Raw genomic sequence first — 21,529 nt, 5'->3', positions numbered from 1 at the left:
CACCCTGGTCCCAGATGCTGCTGGTGTCTCCAACAGGATCCATTCCTGCACAGGGCCAGTGCTACTGCTCCTGACAGCCCTTGGACAATTCCAACACTCCTTGCTTGAGCGATGTGTGGTGGCTTTCTCCAGGCTGGGAATTTTCCTTTGTGCGTCAGGGCCAGGTGAGCACAGCTCGGCTCTGGCTCCCTCTGTCCCAGCACACCGAGGCTCTCCTGGTGTCCATGCTCAGTGCCAAGGCTCAGGAGCCAATGTTTGGACCAGCCTCCCAGAAGACCTGGAGCCACTGGCCACTGTCTGTGCTTAGTGGCCCAGACTGGCGCCTCGCACCAATGCCTCGCACCTTTGTACCCACTGGCGTGGCCGAGGTGCTTCTTAGATCTTCCGCAAGCATCATACAGCATCCAGAAAATCCCACTGTGCTCTGTTGTGGTTATTATGTGTCTCCAAGAGCAGCTTTGAGGTTTGGATGAGCTCAAACCCGTCCCTGCCTGGACCCAAGCAGGTGGAATGCAGATGTGCATCATTACTGTTCTGTCAGGAGCACTTTGAGTTCAGTATTTCCATGAATACTCTATCATGACTTCCCCTGGCCTTCATCCCAGCCATCTTTCCTTTGGGGGCCAGGCGAGTATAAATGAAGGGCTCAGGCCTGTGTTACTGAGGGTTCCCCCTGTGCTGGCACTGCTGGGGCACCTCCAGTGCTGGGGACAGCTCAGGACAGGAAGGGCATGGAGGGGCTGGAGTGTGTCCAGAGAAGGGAACGGAGCTGGGGAAGGGGCTGGAGCCCCAGGAGCAGCTGAGGGGGCTGGGAAGGGGCTCAGCCTGGAGAAAAGGAGGCTCAGGGGGGACCTTGTGGCTCTGCACAGCTCCTGCCAGGAGGGGACAGCCGGGGGGGTCGGGCTCTGCTCCAGGGAACAGGGACAGGAGGAGAGGGAACGGCTTTAGGCTGGGCCAGGGCAGGCTCAGGGTGGGCAGCAGCAGGAATTTCCCCATGGAAAGGGGGCTCAGGAATTGGAAATGCCCAGGGAGGTTTGGAGTGCCCATCCCTGGAGGGGTCCAAGGAATTCCTGGAGGTGGCACTCAGAGCTCTGGGCTGGGGACAGGGTGGGGATCAGGCTGGACTCAGTGGTCTGGGAGGGCTTTTCCAACCTCAGTGATTCCATGATTCTGTTAACACATAGGTGCTGCTTTTTAAAACAACTCCATTTTCCTTCGACCCCTGACACAAATCACACGTGGCCATTGCTTTGAGCGTGGTAAGGGGCCCGGGGAAAGATGGAGTGACTGCTCTGAGGAACAAGAAAAGGAAAAAGCTGTATTTTGCCTTTATGTTTACAGCTGTGCAAGTGCCTGGAGAACGAGATGAAGCACAAACTCCCTCTCCTGGAGACACACGGCACGTTCTGTTGGAAACGGAGCAGCAGGGCAGTCGGTGGGCTGCTCCGGGGGACATCTGCCAGAAAGCCTTTGTCTTGGCATAAATCCCATGCCTCCCATCAGGAGAACGTGGTGTGGCCAAACAGCAACTCCTGCTCAGCGGAGCAGAAGAGCTGGTCTGGACTCAGCCTCCCCAGGTGCTCTGCTCCAAACCTTGGCACCTGACTGGCGTCCTTCAGCGCTGAGGCTCCCTGTACCACTCGCTCTGCTCTGTGCCTTTCACAGCAGGGAGACTCATCCTCCCCCGCTGCTCTGCGGCACAGGCAGGCTCTCCTCAGCAGGCAGACTGGGCAGGGGAGTGCTCCACTCCATGGTTGTTCCTGAAATACGCCTAGGCTGAGGCTTGTCTCCTGGTTCTCTGAGTAGCCATGACCTGGCTCAGCCCAGGCTGTTCATCACCGCATGCCTGGCTGCAGGGTGTGGGTTAGACATTGAAAGATGTCCATAGGAACTGGTTATTTGTTCATCGACATCTTTTCAGATGCACTTGAGCCATGTCTCAGGACCATTTCACCTTTAGCCTAACAGCTAAAGGTGAAGTCAGCTAAAGGAGGGACAACCTTTGTCCCTCCTTGCACACAGGTGGGCAAATACCTGGGAACCTTTTCTAATCAAAGGGAAGATGTGGCAAATCTGGAAACAGACACTCGGGGCTGCTGTGGAGAAGGATCCAAGGTCCCCCAGGGTGCCTGTGGGCAGTGGGAGGTTTGGCTGTGGCAGAGCTCTGCCCGTACCCAGCACCCTGCAGCCACCAGCCCAGTGCTGACAAAAATACGAAGGGCAGGGAGTCAGCTCTGCCTTTAAGGGGGACACAAGGAGTGGGGTCTGCAGGAAAACAGAGCAAAGCCAGAGCCAACAGAAGAAAAAGACAGGAGACTCTGGCTCGTGTGTTCAGAAATCTTCCAGGAGAAACTGCTGCTATGAATGAAATTCATCTGGCCTTGAAGGACTGTAGCTGTCCCAGGGCATGCAGCTGGTACCAGGGAGTGGCAGCTGGGCCAGCTGTGGCTCTCCCAGTGGTGAAGTCAAACAGCAAACCATGAGCAGACAGGGTGGCAAGACAAGGGTTTTAATAATGAAGGTGTTGCTGGTAACATAGGTAAGGAAATGTGCTTGCTTACAGGTTTGAAGCTGACAGCATCCCTTTAAATAAGGAAATACATTTGCTGAGAGGAGAAAGATACCTGGAAAACTCTGTACAAGGCCGCAGTGGAGCAGCTAACACTACTCTGGGTCAAGTGCTCTGAATATTCTCCACGGACTGGCTTCAAAAAAATCTCTCACTTAGAAAAAGAAATTCTTTTAAAAAAATGCAACCTGTGATTGTCTATCCTAGCAGTGCCCTGTGACATTTGTACAATAGAAAAATGGTGCTTTAAATAGTGACTTGAAAGCTACTGCCACGTGCTTTATACAGCATGCAACAACACCAGGGACTGGGGACACTGCCCGGGCTGCAGAGCTGCCTCCCACAGCTCCAGCATCCCTGGGGAAGCGCCACGGGAGCCACGGCCAGGCTGGACCTCCTCCCAGCAGCTTCACCTCCGTGTGCTGTCCTTCCAGTAACACAAATATTAAATACACTCAGTCTGTAAATAGTTTAACAATCTTTGTCAGCAACAATATTTACTTTGGCAAAACCAGAGTTGCAATGAACAGATGTGTCCATCACAAAGTCTGCAGCAAGTTCTTTGGTGGAAGCCAAGAAGTGAAGCAAAGGCTCCTTCTTGCTAGAGCCTGAGGAAGAATATTGCACAGAGACTCCTAGGAGAAATGCTGGTGATTCCAAACGGGAGCATCACTGCGGGAGAGCTTCCTTCTCTGCCGGCTTCGGGAGAACGGGCTCCTCCAGGCTCGGTGATTCACAGCTGTTCTCCGGTAGCCTTGCTCTGGGCTGAGGGAGCAGTGACGCTGGATAAACTCAGGGAGGAGGGGAAGACTGCTGGGGATGGAGGAGGGACGGGCAGGAGGAGGGAGGGGAGGATGGCAGGAGCAGGCGCTCACACAAAGCCTCGGCCCCACGAGTGGTCACTGAGCGTCCCTGCCCGGCTCCCCCTGCTCCCGGATCATGCAAGGGCTGGAGATCACCCTCACCTGGCTGTGCAGAGAACAGCCCCTCCAAAGCCTGGCTGGTCCTTTCACACGACTTGCTCCTACCTTGGCCAAAACACATCACTCATCTCTTTGTGTGCACCGGGGACACGGCTGCTCCACTGGGATGCCACATCCCCGCCATTCCCGCGCCTGCATCCTGAACATCTGCCTCCAACGTCCAGAGCTCTCTGCTCCAAGGCCATAGGCTGCAGCCTGATTCAGTTCAGAATGCAGCCAGGACGGCTCCCGGGCTTTCAGCCCCTCAGGACATGCCAAGGTGCCGCTGTGAACTCGGTGATCTCCATCTCTCATCCACCTGGAGCAGAGCCCTGCAGGGATGGGGCAATGCAGCTTTGGGCAGGGGGGAAGCAATGGCCTGGCTGTCCACAGAAGGGTGCTTGGCACCTGGCTGGGCACAGCCCCCTGCTCTTCACCCTGGCATGGGCACAGCCAAGATGAGCCCAACAGGTCTGCCTGAAGGACTGGGAGAGGAGAGGAGAGGAGAGGAGAGGAGAGGAGAGGAGAGGAGAGGAGAGGAGAGGAGAGGAGAGGAGAGGAGAGGAGAGGAGAGGAGAGGAGAGGAGAGGAGAGGAGAGGAGAGGAGAGGAGAGGAGAGGAGAGGAGAGGAGAGGAGAGGAGAGGAGAGGAGAGGAGAGGAGAGGAGAGGAGAGGAGAGGAGAGGAGAGGAGAGGAGAGGAGAGGAGAGGAGAGGAGAGGAGAGGAGAGGAGAGGAGAGGAGAGGAGAGGAGAGGAGAGGAGAGGAGGCAACAGTGAGCTTCCCTCTCCATGATTTCCTGTTGCCACCCAGGTGAGGTCACAGGTCACCTCACCACACAGTCTTGTCATGAGCTGCTCCAGTTCTCACAAGAGTGACTGCTAAAACTTGGGGGGGGGGGGGGGGCAGGGGAGGGGGTGGGGAAGATTAAAGAAGGAAAATGGAAGTTCTTGTCAATCAAAGGAAGTGTTGCTTCAGGCACTGGTGTCTTCTGTGGGGTTGTGTCAATGGAGGAAAACCGAAGTACCAGAGCTGTGCTGTCAGTTTTCAGTGACTGGAAATTCAAACAAGTTTATATGCTGGGAAAATGACTCCAGTTTGCCCTGGATGAGGCACGTTAGCCCTGCACGTTCTGTGGCACGACAGGAGCACTGTGCTGCCTGCTGCAGGCTCACAGCACCCTGCCCCAGCACGTCCCTTCACCACTGCTGCAGGTGCAGGTCCATGCTGGTGTTCAGGTTGAGGTCGGCAACATCCAGGAAATCGATGTTGAAGATGCTGGGGCCCGCGGGGGTGAGCGAGCTGAAGCCGGTGGCCGAGCTGGGGGGGGTGAGGTCCAGCCACTCCATAGTTTCCCACGGAGACTCAGTGAAACTCATTTGTAAACCGGAGCCTTCGGCAGGGGAAGGGGACAGCTGGGTTTCCATGGGCGACAGGGGAGTCTGTAAAATCTCCTGGGAGTTGAGCAGTTCATCCGCGGCTTTGCCGGAGAACCCCTCCATCATCCCTTCGAAGTGGGGCTCCTCTCCCCCCATCTTCAGCAGGGCCATCTCGCTGACCCTGCCCAGGGGGCTGTGGGCATTGAGCAGCACCTCGAGGTGGGCGTCGCTGCTGCCCGGGCAGTGCTCGAAGGGCAGCGGGGCCGAGGACACCGGCTCGAACGCGGCGGAGCCCTTGGGCACAGAGGCACCCGAGCTCCCCGGAGACACCATTATCTGAGGTACTTTCTGCAGGCAGGACCGATCTTCCTTGGCATTGGCTGGAATTTCTGTCAACAAATGAGAGGGATTTGAGGTGCTCTGGCGGTGCCCACCACCACAGCCCTGCAGCTGAGCTCTCGGGCATCCCTTTGGAAACCTGCTCCCCACTCGATCCCACTGGCACTGCTTGCCCACCCTCCCTGGGGGAAGCCTCGCACATTCCTGCTTTCTGACCTTGATCCCCCGGGTTGGGACACAGTCCCTAGGGCACAAGCACTGGCAGCTGTCCCCAAGGGGCTGGGGAAGGGCACAGGCAGCCCTTTGCACGGGGAGTGCTCTGGGTGGGAGATGGCACCGGCAGCCCTGGGAACGGGGGGGACACTGGGGGCTCTGTGTGGAGAGGGGGCTGGCAGTGCTGTGCACAGGGCTCCTGCCCTGCTGGCCCTTCTCTCTGCACAGGTGACAGCTGAGCCCAGACCACCCCACTGGGCTGGCACAGGCAGGAGCAGGCTCCAGGAGGGCCAATGTGCTTTGGGGCTCAATCTCAGTGGGTGCTGGCACACAGAGGGCAGGGGAAAGCTGTACTCGAATCAGGCAGCTCTGCTGGGGTGCACTGAGCCCCACAGACAGATGCTGGCTGGAGGGGAAGCCCCAGAGGGGAAGAGGGAAGCAGAGCATACCTCCACTCTCAATCAGCACGTCCAGGAGCTCGTCCATCTGCTGACTCCGTGTCATCTGCTGCAGCAAACGACAAAGAGGAGAGGAGAGGCCATTAGGAGGACAGTCCCTCCGGCCACAAGCCAGATAGATGGCTCTAGACCCCAAAAAGGATGGCTCTAGACCCCACAAATGGCTTCTTCCCACACAGAAGAGAGGCCACACCAACACGGGGCTGGCAGTGGTGTTCAGGGCACTGCAGGGATGTGGCACAATCACGGAGGATCCAGGGAGAAAAGCACTCTTCCCTGCTGCCAACCCTGTGCTCTGTGGCCACCACCGCCTGCCCTGTCCCAGGGCCCTCAGGACACATTTTGGCCCCAGCACCTCACACTGGCACGTGCCTGCCTGCCCTCCCTGCTCCCTGCACTGCCCAGTCTGCCTCCTCTCCCTGACCAGAACCTGGAATATCTCCTGCACGCTGGCATAGACCCATTTTCACCCTGCCAACAGCATCACTCCACTTTCTCAAAGGCACCAGCAGTCCCAGCACCGAGGCTGCTCCCAGACTCTGATGGGAAGGAAGGTGTTCCTGGGTGATGGCCAGTCCTCCCTGCAGGAGCAGCGCTCCAGGGATGGCTCAGGGGGCAGATGGGTGAGCAGGATGAGCTTGTGACCTGGGAATGCTCAAGGGTCTTTCTCTGCCACAGCACTGAGCACCCAAAGAGAGTACACTGGCACCCCAGGGGACCTGGGGGGTGTCAGGACCCCTGGGTGCACAGGGGACACTATCCAGCCCAGCAGGGTCTCTGACTCCTTTGTGGCACCTAGTCAGCAGCTAACCCTTCAAAAAAGCCCATTCCTCATGGAAACAGGCCTGTCCTGCCCAGAGACCCCAAAATGAGCTGCAACTCCTGCAGCTGAGTCCCACTGACTGCAAAAAGACATCATGGGCAGCCCTAGCCCTGTAGAAAACAAAAACCATGCAGTTACCTGCTTCACTGCATCCTCATAGGGTGGAGGCTGCTTTACCTCTGACAGGGCTGGGCTTGACTTACAAAAACTTGGGGATGAAATAGAAAACTTTTGGCCTGACTGCGCAGCCATCTGCATGGGGAAATACAGGGAAACGGAGTCAATGCACGGTGGGAGGCCCGGCTCGCTCATCCCTGCTGAGGCTGGTGTGGTGCCAGGAAAAATGAAAATTTTGTGGCTCAAACCAACTCAAAATGCCTGGCTTTGAGCAGGATGGAGGCAGGTGAACCAGCTCCCTGGCCCAGCTCTGAGACCCAGGGCCAGGCTGGCGTCTTGTCACTGCCAGACACGGTGGCACAGGACAGCCTGCTGCTCAGTCAGCTGGGGACGTGCAGGACAAGGGGAAGGCAGAGATGCTGCTGGTGGTCAGCTGTGCTTGGCCAGTGATGAGGCACCTCCCCAGCCACCCCCAGCTCCTCCCCATCACCACCTGGCTGGGGGCATCTCACAGAGCTCAGGCCAGGGGAGGTCACTCAGAAGAGAGAAATCTCTGCCTGTGCCAAACACCTGCATGTCTTTGCCAACTTTTTGCCAGGTTCCCCTTCCAGGATGGATGGCATTTGAAGCACAGTGCCTGTCAGCTGCTGTCCCCATCACCTCCAGGCCCTTGTGAGTCCTTCCCCACTGCCTTGTCCCACAAAAACCAGCAGCAGGGGATTGTCCCTCCAGGTGGGTTGGATCCAGGAGAGGATCCAGGGCAGCAGTGAGGTCACTCTGCCTGGCCAGACACATCCTGGCCACCTTTCTGTGGAGGGGAGCTGGAAGGAACACTACCCCTGGCTCATGGGAGACAGCACTGCAGTGCTGGGCACAAAAGGAAGAGTTCTTGCTGAAGAAGGACCCTCACTCCTGGGAGTCCCTTGCAGGCAGCAGAGGGATGTGCAGGATGGGTGGTGTTGGAGTTGGGATGAGCTGCAGGACACAATGGGACCATCCCCCTGCCCTTGGGCAGTGAGGGAGCAGCTGGAGATGGCCCTGTGGTGTCGCTGCTCCCTCCTGAGCCTCACTGACCACTGTCCAGCTGCCCAGAGCAGCCCTGCTGCCTCCTGGATATCAGCTCACAGCCCTGTCCCACTGCCCCCAGGGCTCTGCTGCAGTGCCCACTTCACCTGCACAGCCCCAGTGCCAGGGTCAGCCCCTGCATCCCCGGCTCCCCACTCACCCAAACATGCGTTGCCATCACCCTCCTCACCCCTGCAGCAGCCCCACTGCCCTCCATGCCCATTCCACTGGCAGCTCTGTCTCTGCCCCTCCTCATCCTGAACTGCTGCCCTTTCCCACCTCACTGGCCATGCTGTTTGCCAACTGCCCATGGCACCTACCTTGCTGTCCTCCCGAGCCCCACTTTGTGCCCCTGTGCAGGGCTGCACCCCAATGCCTGCTCGGGGCCACTGCAGGTGGGCTGGGAGAGCCCAGCTCTGGCATGGGCTGTCCCACACACCCAGCCTGCCCTGCCACACCCCTGTGTGCACACCTTGCACCCCTGTGCTTGGCACAGGCCACTGAAAGGTGCTGCTGCTGCCTGGGCAGCCCTGGGAAGGCACTGGGGTTGCGGTCAGCAGCACCTTGTGCTGTTTTGTGCAGCGTGTCCCCCTCCCCAGGTGTTTGTGCCTGTCCAGGGGGCTGAGTGAGCAGTGGTGGCTGCTGAGGACAGCTCTGTGCTGGGCTGGTGGCTTGGTGGGGAGGGACAAGCTCTCTCTGACTGCAGACCTCCACTGCCAGCCCTGCTCCAGCTTCCTGAGAAAAGGCTTCCCCAGGGCAACTGCTCTCCTCCAGCTCAGTGGTGAAAATCCCTCACACACTGCTGGGAGCCACAATGGCTTGGCAGGATGCTGGGAAGCCCTGCAGCCCTGCAGTGGGGTCTCCCAGGGGTGTAGGAACTGTGCCAGGGCTCTCCCAGGAGCTGAGGGATCCATGCTGGTGCCTCCCTGCTGTGTATAGAGCTGTGCCAGGGCTCCGTGGGGCATGGGCAGCTGTGCCAGGACTCCCCCAAGGGCAGAACAAGCTGTGCCAGGACTCCCCGAGGGGAGAGGCAGCTGGGTTTGGGCTCTTTTAGGGTAGAAGAAGCCCTGCCAGTGCTCCCCCAGGGAAGTGGGAGCTTGCCAGGACACCTCCAGGGGCAGAGAGAGCTGTGCCAGGGCTCCCCAGGGCAGAGGGAACGGTGCCAGGGCTCCCCAGGGCAGAGGATGCTCTGCCAGGACTCTCCCAGGACACGGGCAGCTTTGCCAGTGCTCACCTAGGGGCAGAGAGAGCAGTGCAGGGATCCCCTGGGGAGGAGGGGAGCTGTGCCAGGGCTTCCTCAGGGCAGCAGGAGCTGTGCCAGGGCTCCATGGGGCACGACAGCTGTGCTCCGGCCTCTCCAGGGAACTGGCTGCGGTGGCAGGGCTGCCCAGAAGAAACCCTGCGAAGGACCCTGCAGTGCTAGCAGCTTCCATCCCATTGCCCATCTGGGATACTTTCTGCCCTTCCAGGCAGCCCCAGGCCCAGAGGAAAGGCTTCCCCCGTGGGGGTCCTGGCTGGCACTCACCGGCGCTGGGCGGAGGCAGCTGCTGCCCGGGGGGGACCCGCTGCGGCCCTCGGGGGACACCGGGAGCAGGTAGTGGCTGTTGGGGGACGGTGGCAGGCTGATGTGCTGGGGGCTCTTTGCAGCCCCCAGGGGAGAGTGCTGTGGGGAGCACTGCGGGCTCAGGAATGTCGAGGAGGTGATGGTGCTCTGCCCTGCGGGCTCCAAGCAGTGGCTGTTTACAATGTGGGGCACCTGTGGTACCCCACAGTTACTCAGCTTATCCGAGCTGCCGGCCTGGCCTTTCAGGGCCATTTGTTTGGATGCAAACGGACAGCTGGACACGGTGTTTTCTTGCTTGATGGGGACACCAAAGAAATGCTGAGCAGGCTGCTGCTGCTTCTCCTCAAGGCCATTGCTTCTCTTTCGCTTCTGGAGCTGCATCCGCAGCTCTTCCACCTGCCTCTGCTCCTGCTGCAGCTTCCACGTCAGTTCATTGATGACCTTCTGCTTCTCCACCAGCATCTTGTCTTTCTCTGTGTCTATTCCTTCCAGTTCCAGCTGGATGCTCCCTCCATTCATGCTGCTCATGAGGCTTTCCTCAGCGCTGCCATGAACCGGCGATGGCTGGAGACCAAACTGTGGAGAAGACATGGGCCCGTCGTTGAAGGTGTCCGGCAAAGAGCCGCTCACAGAGAGGTCAGAGGAGGCGGGCGAGATGGGTGGGGTGGAGCTGGTGCTGCCAAAGTGATAGAAGCCATTTGATAACATGCTGGTGGAGGACTGGGACTGGTAGCTGGACAGGGTGCTTGTTGGAGTGACTGGGAAGGTGACGGTGGTGATCTCACTGAAGCTGGGCACCGTGCTGCTGCTGCACTCCTGGAAGGGCCGCAGCCGCTCCATCAGCGCCGTTTTGGTACCCGACACGGGCAGGCCTCGTATTCGGAGCTGCTGCCTCAGCTCCGACACCTGGAAGGAAAATCACTCGTGCTCAGTCTCAGTGGCAGATCAGCCCCTTAGAAACACAGTGCTTTTGACAAGGGGTCTCAGATCACAGGCTTGCAGCTTCCAGCTTTAAAGCTCTGACCTCCCAGGTGCTCCCTGTCTCACCTGCAGTCACCACAGTCACCATGCACAGGCCTGACCACTGCACATCCCGCAGAATCTCAGCCTTTCCTAACAGGAAAATCTTCCTCCGAGAACTGTGACTCCTCTCCATGAACCAGCAGTGCTCCTTGGGTCAGGGAAACAACTCAGGATTCCCTTCCCAGCAGTAGATTTCTCCATGAGCAGAGGACTTTAGCACAGACCAGGAGCCAGCTCAGAGACTGACACCTTGGAGCCACATGCCCTATGCTCAGGCACATGATTCAATCACCTGAGCTAGGGCAAATTCATCTGTTTCTGCCTCGGGGCTGCCCCCAGGTCTCTGCTCCTGGAAGGATTTGGCCTTCCTCATGATTGAGGGTCCATTAGCAAAGTATAAAAGAATAGCTGATATGAGGGGTTCTCCCCATGCCCTTTCTTGCCTACATGAGAAGGGCTCAAAACAGTGCATGTATCAGGAGTTACCTGCTCATGCAGAGAGCTGAGCTGGCCTGGCTGAGGAGCTGAGACACTGAGGGGGAGGCATGCTGTCCTACTGGCATCTGGCTGGTCTGTCAGAGCATCCACAATGTCAAAACCACACAGGGATGGAGCCACGAGCTGCAGGAGCAGCAGCTCAGATCATCCTTTAGCCTGACCTGCAGTCTCCCCAGGCTACACCTTTGGTTTGCTGATACACAGGCCAGAGCAGTGCTCCCCTCACCACCTGCAGAGCAGCAAGCCCTCATGTTCAGAACCTCCCCAGTGACCAAGCCCTGCCCCAGGGTGCTGTGCTGAACTCCTGGGTGGCTCAGAGCACGGAGGTTCAGGTGTGCTGATCTGCAACGTGGCCCCTCCCAGCCTGTGGCACTCCCCTGACACACTCGGAGGCAGCACAGCGCACTCAGGCTGTGACATTCTGCTCCTGCAGTGACAAAGTTTGCACTCACTTTGAGATCATCCAGGTTGGATGGCAGAGGGCCTGGCTTGATAGACGAGACACAAGTCTGGCCTGGAAAGGTGGTTTTCACTGGAGAAAGAGGGGTGTTGTTGCCAGAAGTTGATGAAGAATTTGAACTTTTGACCATTTGCTCATTTGATTGCCTGAAATAACAAAGGAGATTTGGGGTAACTTGTCTGTTCCCCCAGGGTCTTTGTGCCCAGCATCCCATCCCTCAGCTCCCCTGGGTCTACTGTCTCCTATGTGAGACTTCAGGATGGCCAAGGAAAACCAGGCTGGGCTGTAGGGGATTGCTGGTGTCCCACCGGCAGGTCACAGGTGCCCTGGCCAGTATGCAAAGCCCAGAATGGTTTGGAAGGAGTCTGTGCTGTTCCCAAGCTTTTCTGTTTCGGTGTCGTGCCTCTATCGCCTTGGCTCTGGCACAAATGGATACAGAGGGGAAAGCCTGGAGGGAAACAGGACTAAGTCCTGCTGCTGGCACAGTGCCACTCACTTTAGCTGTCCTTGGTGCATCCCAGGATAGCTGAAGTGCTGCTGCTGCTGCTGCTGCTGCTGGCTGAGGATCTGGAGCTGCAGGAAGAGCTGCTGCTGCTGGAGCAGTCTGGCATATGCAGAATCCATGGGTGGAGGGGACTTCTCTGCTTTCTGGTCTGGGGGGATGTACTGGTGGTACTTGAGCTTCTTCACTTTGGGCTTGGTGTCTTTGGGCTTTTTGTGACGGTTCTTGCTGTCACTGGATGATTTGGACTATTGGAAGGAAGGAAAGGAATTAGGTGTGAGAGGAGCTCCTGTCATCCCCATGGGACCTCAGAGGCCTGGAACAGAACAACGGCAGCTCCTGCTGGCACCTTGACACTCCAGCTCCAAGACCTGCTGAGCCGGGATGCGGGGGACTCCCTTGGCACTGCGTCCCATCTCATCTGTGCTGGAGAGCTCCTGAGATGGACAATGACCCTTCCTGCCCGCAAGGTACTCCAGTGTGGCCTGGTATCTCCTCCTGCTCCCAGCCCCAGGGGACGTTTTCAGTGCAGCACTCAAGCAGTTGCCTCTAGCAAGGTGTATTGCTGAATCTTGTACCATTACACAATTAATTAAATTCGTTTTTGACACAAGGTTGTCTGCCTGAATTATTCAAAGCCTTTAAGGCCAGACACCCAGAGCGTTCACACTTTTGGGGCACAGCACATGGGCACTCCAGGCTTGGATGCCCTGGGCTGGTTCCTCTCCTGGGCACCGGCATTACCTTCACGGCAGAGGGCACCGGCAGCGTCGGGCTCTCCTGCCCTGCTGGCTGCTTGGGGCTGTCACACTGGCTGCCCTGCCCCGGGGCAGTGTCCGGAGCGTGGCCATCGGCACTGGGGGGACGATCCTGCAAGGGAGAGGTGAGAGGGGCTGTGGGGCAGGACCCAGGGGCTGTCCAGCCTCGACTGGGGATCCTGGTACCCCGTTTCCTCACCCCATGTTGTTCCACATCCCCACAGATGCCTCAGTGCCTCCCAGTCCCCTCATGTCTGTCCCAGCCACACCCTCAGGCTATCCCAGTCCTTTCCCAGTCCTCTGCCTCCACACTCCTCCTTGGTTTCCCAGCCTTCCCAATTTCACCTGAGCCCCGTATCCTTGCTCACAGCTGACCCCTCAGTATCCTCCAGACCAGCCCAGTCTTCCCAGTTGATCCGTGGATGGCCACAATCCTTTTAGTCCTCCCCTACCCCAGTCTGCCCCAGTTCTTCCCTTTCTCCCTCATCCATCCCAGCCCCTCCAGTCTGCCTCAGTCCACTCCAGTTCCCCCATTATCCCCAGTCCTCCCATTCCCCCAGCCTCCACGTACCCCCAGTTTCCCCCCAGTTCCCCCGTTCCCCCAGCCTCCACATTCCCCCAGTCTCCCCGTTTCCCCAGCCCCCACACTCCCCCAGTTTCCCCCAGTCTCCCCGTTTCCCCACACTCCCCCAGTTTCCCCCAGTCTCCCCGTTTCCCCACATTCCCCCAGTCTCCCCCAGTCTCCCCGTTTCCCCACATTCCCCCATTTCCCCCAGTCTCCCCGTTTCCCCAGTTTCCCCCAGTCTCCCCGTTTCCCCACATTCCCCCAGTTTCCCCCAGTCTCCCCGTTTCCCCACATTCCCCCATTTCCCCCAGTCTCCCCGTTTCCCCAGTTTCCCCCAGTCTCCCCGTTTCCCCACATTCCCCCATTTCCCCCAGTCTCCCCGTTTCCCCACATTCCCCCATTTCCCCCAGTCTCCCCGTTTCCCCAGTTTCCCCCATTTCCCCCAGTCTCCCCGTTTCCCCACATTCCCCCATTTCCCCCAGTCTCCCCGTTTCCCCACATTCCCCCATTTCCCCCAGTCTCCCCGTTTCCCCACATTCCCCCAGTCTCCCCCAGTCTCCCCGTTTCCACACACTCCCCCAGTTTCCCCCAGTCTCCCCGCTTCCCCACATTCCCCCATTTCCCCCAGTCTCCCCGTTTCCCCACATTCCCCCATTTCCCCCAGTCTCCCCGTTTCCCCACATTCCCCCATTTCCCCCAGTCTCCCCGTTTCCCCACATTCCCCCATTTCCCCCAGTCTCCCCGTTTCCCCACATTCCCAGTCTCCCCGTTTCCCCAGTTTCCCCCAGTCTCCCCCAGTCCCCCGCTCCACCCCGGCCCGGCGCTCCCCGGGGCTGCAGTGCCCGCGCCGGCCGGCAGTGGGCGCGCCGGCCCCGCGCAGCGCGGTCCGCCCGCGGGTCACGGAATGACAGACTGACACAGGATGACACAGGATGACACAGGATGACACAGAATCACACAGGATCACACAGAATCACACAGAATCACAGAATCAACCCGGCTGGAAAAGACCTTTGAGATCATCGAGTCCAATCTGTCACCTAACACCACCCTGTCAACTAAACCACGGCACTGAGTGCTACATCCCGGCTCCTCTTAAACACCTCCAGGCATGGTGACTCCAGCACCTCCCCGGGCAGCCCAGTCCAATGCCCAACCACCTTTTCAGTGGAGAATTTCTTCCTAATCTCCAACCCGAACTTCCCCTGGCCCAGCTGAAGGCTGTGTCCTCGTGTCCTGTCATTGTTCCCTGGGAGCAGAGCCCGACCCCAGCTGGCTGCACCCTCCTGTCACGCAGTTGTACAGGGTGATGAGGTCTCCCCTGAGCCTCCTCTTCTCCAGGATAAACAACCCCAGCTCCCTCAGCCGCTCCTCACAGGACTTGTGCCCCAGACCCCTCCCCAGCCTTGTTGCCCTTCTCTGGACACGCTCCAGCCCCTCCACATCCTTCCTAAATTGGGGGGCCCAGAACTGGACACGGCACCAGTGCCGAGTACAGGGCAGGAATCTGCTCCTCGGCCCGGGACCCGGCGTGTCCCTCGTGTGCCCCCTCCCCTGTGCCGCACGGGTGTCCCCTGTGCATCTCCCCGGCTCCAGGACGGCTCGCCCTACCTGAGGAGCCCCGGCAGGGCCGGCGGGGGGCGGCTCCGGGGCCTTGGAGCCGGGGGGCGGCTCGGCGGGGCCCGGGGAGCCGCGGCTGCGGGGCCGCTCCGGGGACAGCCCGTCGTTGCTGCTGTCCTCCTCGAAGGCGAAGGCGTCGTTCTGCCGGGGAAAGCCGCCCTGGGTGCCTGCGGGGGCAGAGGGGCGACGGTCAGAGCCTGCGGGGAGCGACGGGGGCACGGGCTGAGCCTCGGGGGGACCTCGGCCGCGCCCGCCGCCCCCTCCCCGGCCGTGGTGGGCGGCACACGGGTGCCCGGGGGGCTCGGCATCCTCCGGGGCTGCCCCGCGGCTGGGGCAGAGCAGGGGGGCCCGGACCATGGACAGGGAGAGAGGAGGGGTCTGAGGAGCCACGACCATGGCCCTTGTTCCTTGGGACAGGGAGAGAGGAGGCTTGGAGAAACGGGGACCATGGTCCTTGTTCCTTGGGACAGGGAGAGAGGAGGGGTCTGAGGAGCCACGACCATGGTCCTTGTTCCTTGGGACAGGGAGAGAGGAGGCTTGGAGAAACGGGGACCATGGTCCTTTTTCCTTGGGACAGGGAGAGAGGAGGGCTTGGAGGAGCCACGACCATGGTCCTTGTTCCTTGGGACAGGGAGAGAGGAGGCTTGGAGAAACGGGGACCATGGTCCTTTTTCCTTGGGACAGGGAGAGAGGAGGGCTTGGAGGAGCCAGGACCATGGTCCTTGTTCCTTGGGACAGGGAGAGAGGAGGCTTGGAGAAACGGGGACCATGGTCTTTGTTCCGTGGGACAGGGAGAGAGGAGGGCTTGGAGGAGCCACGACTATGGTCCTTTTTCCTTGGGACAGGGAGAGAGGAGGGGTCTGAGGAGCCACGACCATGGCCCTTGTTCCTTGGGACAAGGAGAGAGGAGGGCTTGGAGGAGCCACGACCATGGCCCTTGTTCCGTGGGACAAGGAGAGAGGAGGGCTTGGAGGAGCCCAGCCCGCCAGCACAGCAGGGCCGGTGTGGACGGGTGGGACTGGTGCAGGAGGGGCTCTGCCATCCTGCCACTCCACTGGGCTGAGGTGGGAGAGGGGCACGGATCGCCCTCCCTGAGCTGAGCACCCCGGCTGAACACCCACAGCACGCATGGGACTCTGTCCTCAGCAGAAGGAGTGAGGTTGAAATCAGCTCGGAATGTGATCCATCTGCTCACGGCACAAGAGCCAGCAACAGTGGATGTGGCTGCAGGTGCACAGAGGCTCCCACATGCCGTGTCTGTGCACAGGTTTCACCTACAGGACATGGCTCAAAGCACTTCTGCTGCCTGCCCGACAGCCCCAGGCTGCGCCGCCTGCACAGCTCCTGCACCGTTATCTGCTAGTCAGATGGGCACGGGCTCTTGACCCCGAGGTTTAATGATAAATAAAGTGCTGAGAAAAAAAGGTCTCATGTGAGCCTCGGGAGAGCTGCAGGTGGGGGTAGAGGAAGGAGCAGCGTGGCCACACTCGTAATCTCCTCGTGCTCATGTCTGGCATTTGTCAGGCAGCTTGGCACGCTGATAGTGAGGTGACAAATGGGGAAATAGGAAGGGCCTGGGGACAAGCTTCCACCTGTCCCTGCTGCTGGTCTAGCAATGTGCACCTTCTCAACGACACGCACCTCCTGCTCTGACCCCTGCCCCTATCTGAGAGATAAGGGTTATCTCCACTCCCTGTGGCTGCTGGTGCCAGGGTGGGCGAGGACAGAGCCCTGGCTCCCTGCCTGAGCTGCTGCCCAGACATGGGCTGGGGAAAAGAGATCAGCTGTGTTCAGCTTGCTGTCCCTGGAAAGAGGGTCTGTGTCCTCTCCATCCTCTCCATCAGAGGCAGCACCCAAACAGGTCCCTGAGGAGCTGCAGCATTGCATGGGCCACCTGGGCTGCATGGGAGCTGCTGCCCACGCCTGCAGGCCAGCGTGGACATCCCCTCTTGGGAAAAATGACTCCAAGCAAGGGGACTTGTGGATCTGCAGGGCTCCTGCTGCGCTGGCAGGGGAGCCAAAGCTGGGAGCACAAGGGACCTTCAGGACACAGCGACAGCCCAGAGCACGACAGGAATGTGCTGCATCCTGCTGCTTGATACCACAGGGCTGTGCCAGTGGGGAATGCTTCCCTTATCTGTCCTGCTCTCACCCAGCCCGGCCTGAGCGTATTGTTTCTCGGTCCCGTGTCCCTGCTGTAATCTCGGGCAGGATGGTGTTTGCTCCGGGCTGTTTCTAATGCACTGGGTATTGTCCTCTTGAGCGCATTGGACAAAGTGATGACAAGGACCTGGTAAAAAATGTTCCTTGTATCACTGCTCAGCTATGCAGGGCACTGGCGGCCTCCTGTCACTGGGACGTTTGGGCTTTCGGTTGGGGTCTGGCACTTTCTGCTCACCCTGTCGGAGGTGATTAGAGGAACACGTCAGCTGAACTTTCCACTGTATAAACAGTTGAGATTCCAAGGTTAAAGTAAAATGATTTTAAACCCTGTCATCTTTCTGGTATTGCAAAAACAAAAGGCTTAATGTTCAGAAGTGCCAGCACTCATCTCCGCTCTGTGTTCGGCTCTTTGCCCCAAACTGTGAGTACCACAAGGTGCCTCTGACTGCAAAAAATGAGCTTGAGGATCCTTCAACTTGAGGCTTTCTTCTGCAGAAACCTGAGGGCTGGGATGGTGTTCCTGGTGCAGTTCCACCACCTTCTTCTCATGGCACCCTATGGTACCTTATGTTGGACTGTAATGTCCTGCATGTTTCACCCTAAATGGGATGAAACTGGCTTACAAGGACATTTTTTTTCCCCCAGCAATGTGACAGAAGAGAATTGTGAAAGGGAGAAATTTAAAACTGAACAAATAATTTTTAAGTCAGACATTTTGTTTTTAACAGTTTGGTCCCGTAAATCTCTGTTTACCACCAGCTCCTGACAAGGCAGCTGGAGAGACGCTCTATTCAAGACTCAAGTTCATTTGCCAATCTCCAAACCTCAGCTCCAGGGGATAAAGTCATGCTCACACTGCCTCAAATGTTTATAAAGGGGGGGGAATTTTTTGAAACTTTTTTTCCCCCACCACTGTTCTATCCTTTAGTAAGTGGCTGGGGAGATTTTATTTGAACTCTCCTTAAAAATTCCTCTTCAGGCAGAGTCCTGGAACATTTCACCTTCAAAGAGGAGAGCTGCAACACGCTGGGAATGGAGCAGCTCCAGGGCCAGGCTGGAGAAGCTGCTGTACATACACAGCCTGCATTTCACAGCCCCCAAACCAAGAGCAGGGATAGTTGTGGGGCAGGACAGAGCAGCATCTGAGCCTGGAATATTTCATGTCATTTAAGATGGTTTCTGAGATGAAATAAAAATCAAAGTGCTTCCTGTTTCAACTCTCATTTTTGGCATTTCTCCTGTCACTCCAAGACCCTTTCTTCCCCAAAAACCTGCCATTGTCCCCAGCCTGCTCTGAGCTCCAGAACAGACCCTTCAAATGGGATTATGCCAATGGAAATGATCCCATTAACTGAGGAACTGTGAGCAACAGAACAAGCAGCTTCCAGGGGCAGAGCAGCTCTCAGTGCCTCATTGGAGACCTGAGCGCCAGTTTGGGCATGTGGGGACTGCCCCAGACTTCAAAAATACAGGTTGCTGCCCTGTCACTGCAGGACCCTGCTGGCTTTCCTCCTCCTTCCTCTGCTTTTGTATCTCCCTGTCCTGGCACTGGGCCCTGGTGAAATTTGAGTCACCTTTCTGCTCTGTGTTGGCTGCCACACCAGCATCCCTGCAGCAGTGTGGGGGAAGTAATTGTGGATGGTTCTTCCTCCCTCCTCTGGTGGGAGGAGGTGATGGACGAAAACCAAATTTAGGCATAAAGCAAGTGGTGGGTCCTGGCTGGCAGGAGTGTGCCCTGTTTGGGGGTGCAGGCCCCTGCTCATATTCTCCAGCAATTTAGCACCCCAAGGATGCTCCACACCCCAGGGATGCAGCATCCTGCTCTGCTGGGTCCTGCATACCACCAGCAGCAGTGGTAAAAAATAAAAGAGAACCCTCAGCTCTCCCTAACCGGGGCCACTCCACCCCCGTTTAGTGGGATGTGAGATCTTGGCAGGGCACGAGTGGGAGCATCTGGGCTGGTCTCACAACCAACCCCTGTGCACTCAGGTTCTCTCCTATGCTGAAGAAAGGAGTGTCCCCTCTCCAACAGCATCACTTCTGTGCTCAAAGCCTTGCGAGGGAAGGGGTGTAGGAAGGGAGGCTCTTTCTGGGGGAATGTGGCTGAGCACTGGCGCACATTTCAGTGTCACTGCTCTAAGATGAGAGCGCTGTGCTCACAGGCTGCGCTGGACTGGGCTGGTTACTGTGAAAATAATGAAATTTAAGCAATAAAAGCAGCTCTTACATCCAGGCAGGTCACTTCCTGCAGCCCCTGTGGCAGCCCCTGCCCCACTCCATGCACACACACAACACACACGTTCACTGTCACTACCTTTTATGGCCTCTTTCACAGCCGAGTCCACGGGAATAATATTCTTCTCCACCAGCTCCAAAGGACCTGGCCTGAGCGCGATCTTTTCGTTGAGGTCATCTGCCAGTCGGGCTCTTTTCAGCTTCATTTGAGTAGACTGAATGGACCCCTCTGCAGCCGAGTCTGAAAGGCCAAACAGAAGCATCAGGACCAGGGGCTCCTGTGGGCACAGCACTCGGTGACAATGTGGTGCCCTCCAGCACACCTCTGGGGGCTGTGGCCAACACCTGAGTGTGGCTCAGCACAGCAGGATCTGCTCTGATCTGGGACATGGGTCCTTCTCTGAGCCTCAGGCCCAGCTTCTCCATTCCCAAACAAGAGCCTCTCTCTACCATCCTGGGCTTGCAAACCCAGCCTACAGCCGGACCATCCTCTGCAAGGCCCAGGAGTGATCTGTGATGGAAACTTCATGAGCAAGCTGCCACTAACAAGGGCCAAAGGGCTCTCCAGCTCCTGCCTGGCAGGAGCATGTTGGCCCCTTGTGGGCTAGTACAGGTGGGAAACAGCTGGAGAACAGAACCATTGGCAGTGCTGGGCAACTGGAGTAAATGGCTTACACTGGAATTAAAAATGCTGAGTCTTGGCCTGTGGACTTTTGGAGGTGACATAATTACTGTGCTCCAGGCCTTCAGGGAAAAAACGAGCTGGGGAGGAGCAGAGCAGAGGCAGGTAGACCTGGAAGCTGCAGCCCTAGCAAAGCCAGCTGAGAAAACCCCAGTTGTTAAAGGGTGACAGAAGAATAGCTACTTAAACAGAAAGATTTCCTGAACAAAGCTATCTGGCTCCTCTCTTGGACCAGGCACGAGTAGTGAGGGAGTGGGATTCTAAACCAGACCATTTCTAAACCCTTGAGGGTCTAAAGTAAGAGCAGCTACATTTAGGTTGTTCTTTCTTCAAAGCCTGGACACTCTCTGTAGGGAACGTGAGCTACAGGGCTTGACACCGTGGAAATTCTCTACAGGAGGTCAGGAGAGCTGGTCTAGGGCCATTCAGATTATACAGACCAATGAACACAAACGAGCTCCCTGAGGTGAACTGCAACAGAAGGGAGGCCTGTAAAGCACTTGGATGATGCAAACTGTGTCACCTGGCCAGTTCCAATCACCTCTAGGTCCAGTTGTGAACAAAATGGATTTGTAAGTCAAATCCACAAAAGGGATATGCCAAGACACAGAGCAGGATGGACAGAGGTGTGAGCGGAGGCTGCAGGTAAGGGGGGTGTGGGGCAGCACATGCATCTTGCTGAGTGCACAGCCAGGCACTCTCTGCTCTCTGCAGTCTCTCTCCCCTGGCTGGCTCTGTCCCTGTCCATGCCCAGGGACTGCAGCTGCCTCCACGTCTGGTGACAGCCCCCAGCTCCACTCAACATTGCTTCTATTATTTAGCCTAAGGGAAGGACTCTCTCCATGTCTTCAACAAGCAGTGATGCTAGCTTAATTTAGGGATGGAAACCCAGGGGAAAAACAAGGCAGCAACACTGATCCAGCACGGGACCCAGGCTCAGCCCTCCTGCCTGCCAGAGGAAAAAAGAAATACAGATTGCATCCATGCTGGGAGCAGAGGGCAGCATTCACAGCTGCCAGAGAGTGATCTGCTTCTTCCAGACAAGTGACAGGACTCAAGGAGGGAGGGAGGCTGCACATCCTCTCTGTCTCTAAGGATCTTGTTATCTCTGGAGATAACGAGGGACACTGTGGTGTTCTGCTGTCTGTGATGGGATCCAGCCCTGCCAGCCCTCTGCCTGAGAGGGAACACCAGGGTGGGAGAGGAGAGAGCTGCTGTGGCTCACGGACTGATAGCAGGGCTTTTCATACAGCTCTGTTTGGGTCACTGACTGCACAGGCTGTCACACAGAATATCCAGAATTCAGCAGCACAAAAGATGTCCAGCCTTGGCGAGGTGTTACAATGACCTGCTGTAGGAATTTCAGTGCCCTGGACAACAAATTCCCTGGGTTTGCTCTTCATGATCAGACATTGGCACTGGTGTCTAACAGAGTTCTCTCTCACAGCTGTTCCCTAGAGCGTCTTACACTGCTCCCTGCCACAGATGGGAGAAAGACTGGGTGGCCTTGGGACTGTGTCTGTCAGAGAATAAAAG

The 21,529-nt window shown here is 57.7% G+C and overlaps 1 protein-coding gene across 12 annotated transcripts in view; it reads right to left on the bottom strand.

The window, feature by feature from the left end:
* Nucleotides 1-4,448: 4,448 nt before the first annotated feature.
* MYOCD (myocardin) overlaps nt 4,449-21,529 on the bottom strand; it is a 34,958-nt gene continuing 17,877 nt past the window's right edge. For 10 of the 12 annotated variants that reach the window (XM_068209295.1, XM_068209303.1, XM_068209296.1 and 7 more), the window contains 9 exons: nt 19,391-19,552; nt 14,905-15,080; nt 12,715-12,840; nt 11,965-12,218; nt 11,461-11,614; nt 9,449-10,393; nt 6,880-6,993; nt 5,910-5,967; nt 4,449-5,297 (listed from right to left, as the gene is read on the bottom strand). In XM_068209295.1, the coding sequence (XP_068065396.1) occupies nt 4,729-5,297; nt 5,910-5,967; nt 6,880-6,993; nt 9,449-10,393; nt 11,461-11,614; nt 11,965-12,218; nt 12,715-12,840; nt 14,905-15,080; nt 19,391-19,552 (2,558 nt within the window). In that variant the 3' untranslated portion in view covers nt 4,449-4,728. The remainder of the gene's footprint in view (nt 5,298-5,909; nt 5,968-6,879; nt 6,994-9,448; nt 10,394-11,460; nt 11,615-11,964; nt 12,219-12,714; nt 12,841-14,904; nt 15,081-19,390; nt 19,553-21,529) is intronic. The other 2 variants (XM_068209300.1, XM_068209299.1) reach the window with 2 other exon arrangements.

The sequence above is a fragment of the Anomalospiza imberbis genome, chromosome 19, assembly GCF_031753505.1.
Source record: "Anomalospiza imberbis isolate Cuckoo-Finch-1a 21T00152 chromosome 19, ASM3175350v1, whole genome shotgun sequence".
Classification (NCBI taxonomy): Eukaryota; Metazoa; Chordata; class Aves; order Passeriformes; family Viduidae; genus Anomalospiza; species Anomalospiza imberbis.
This window is presented reverse-complemented; position numbering and strand designations above follow the sequence as displayed.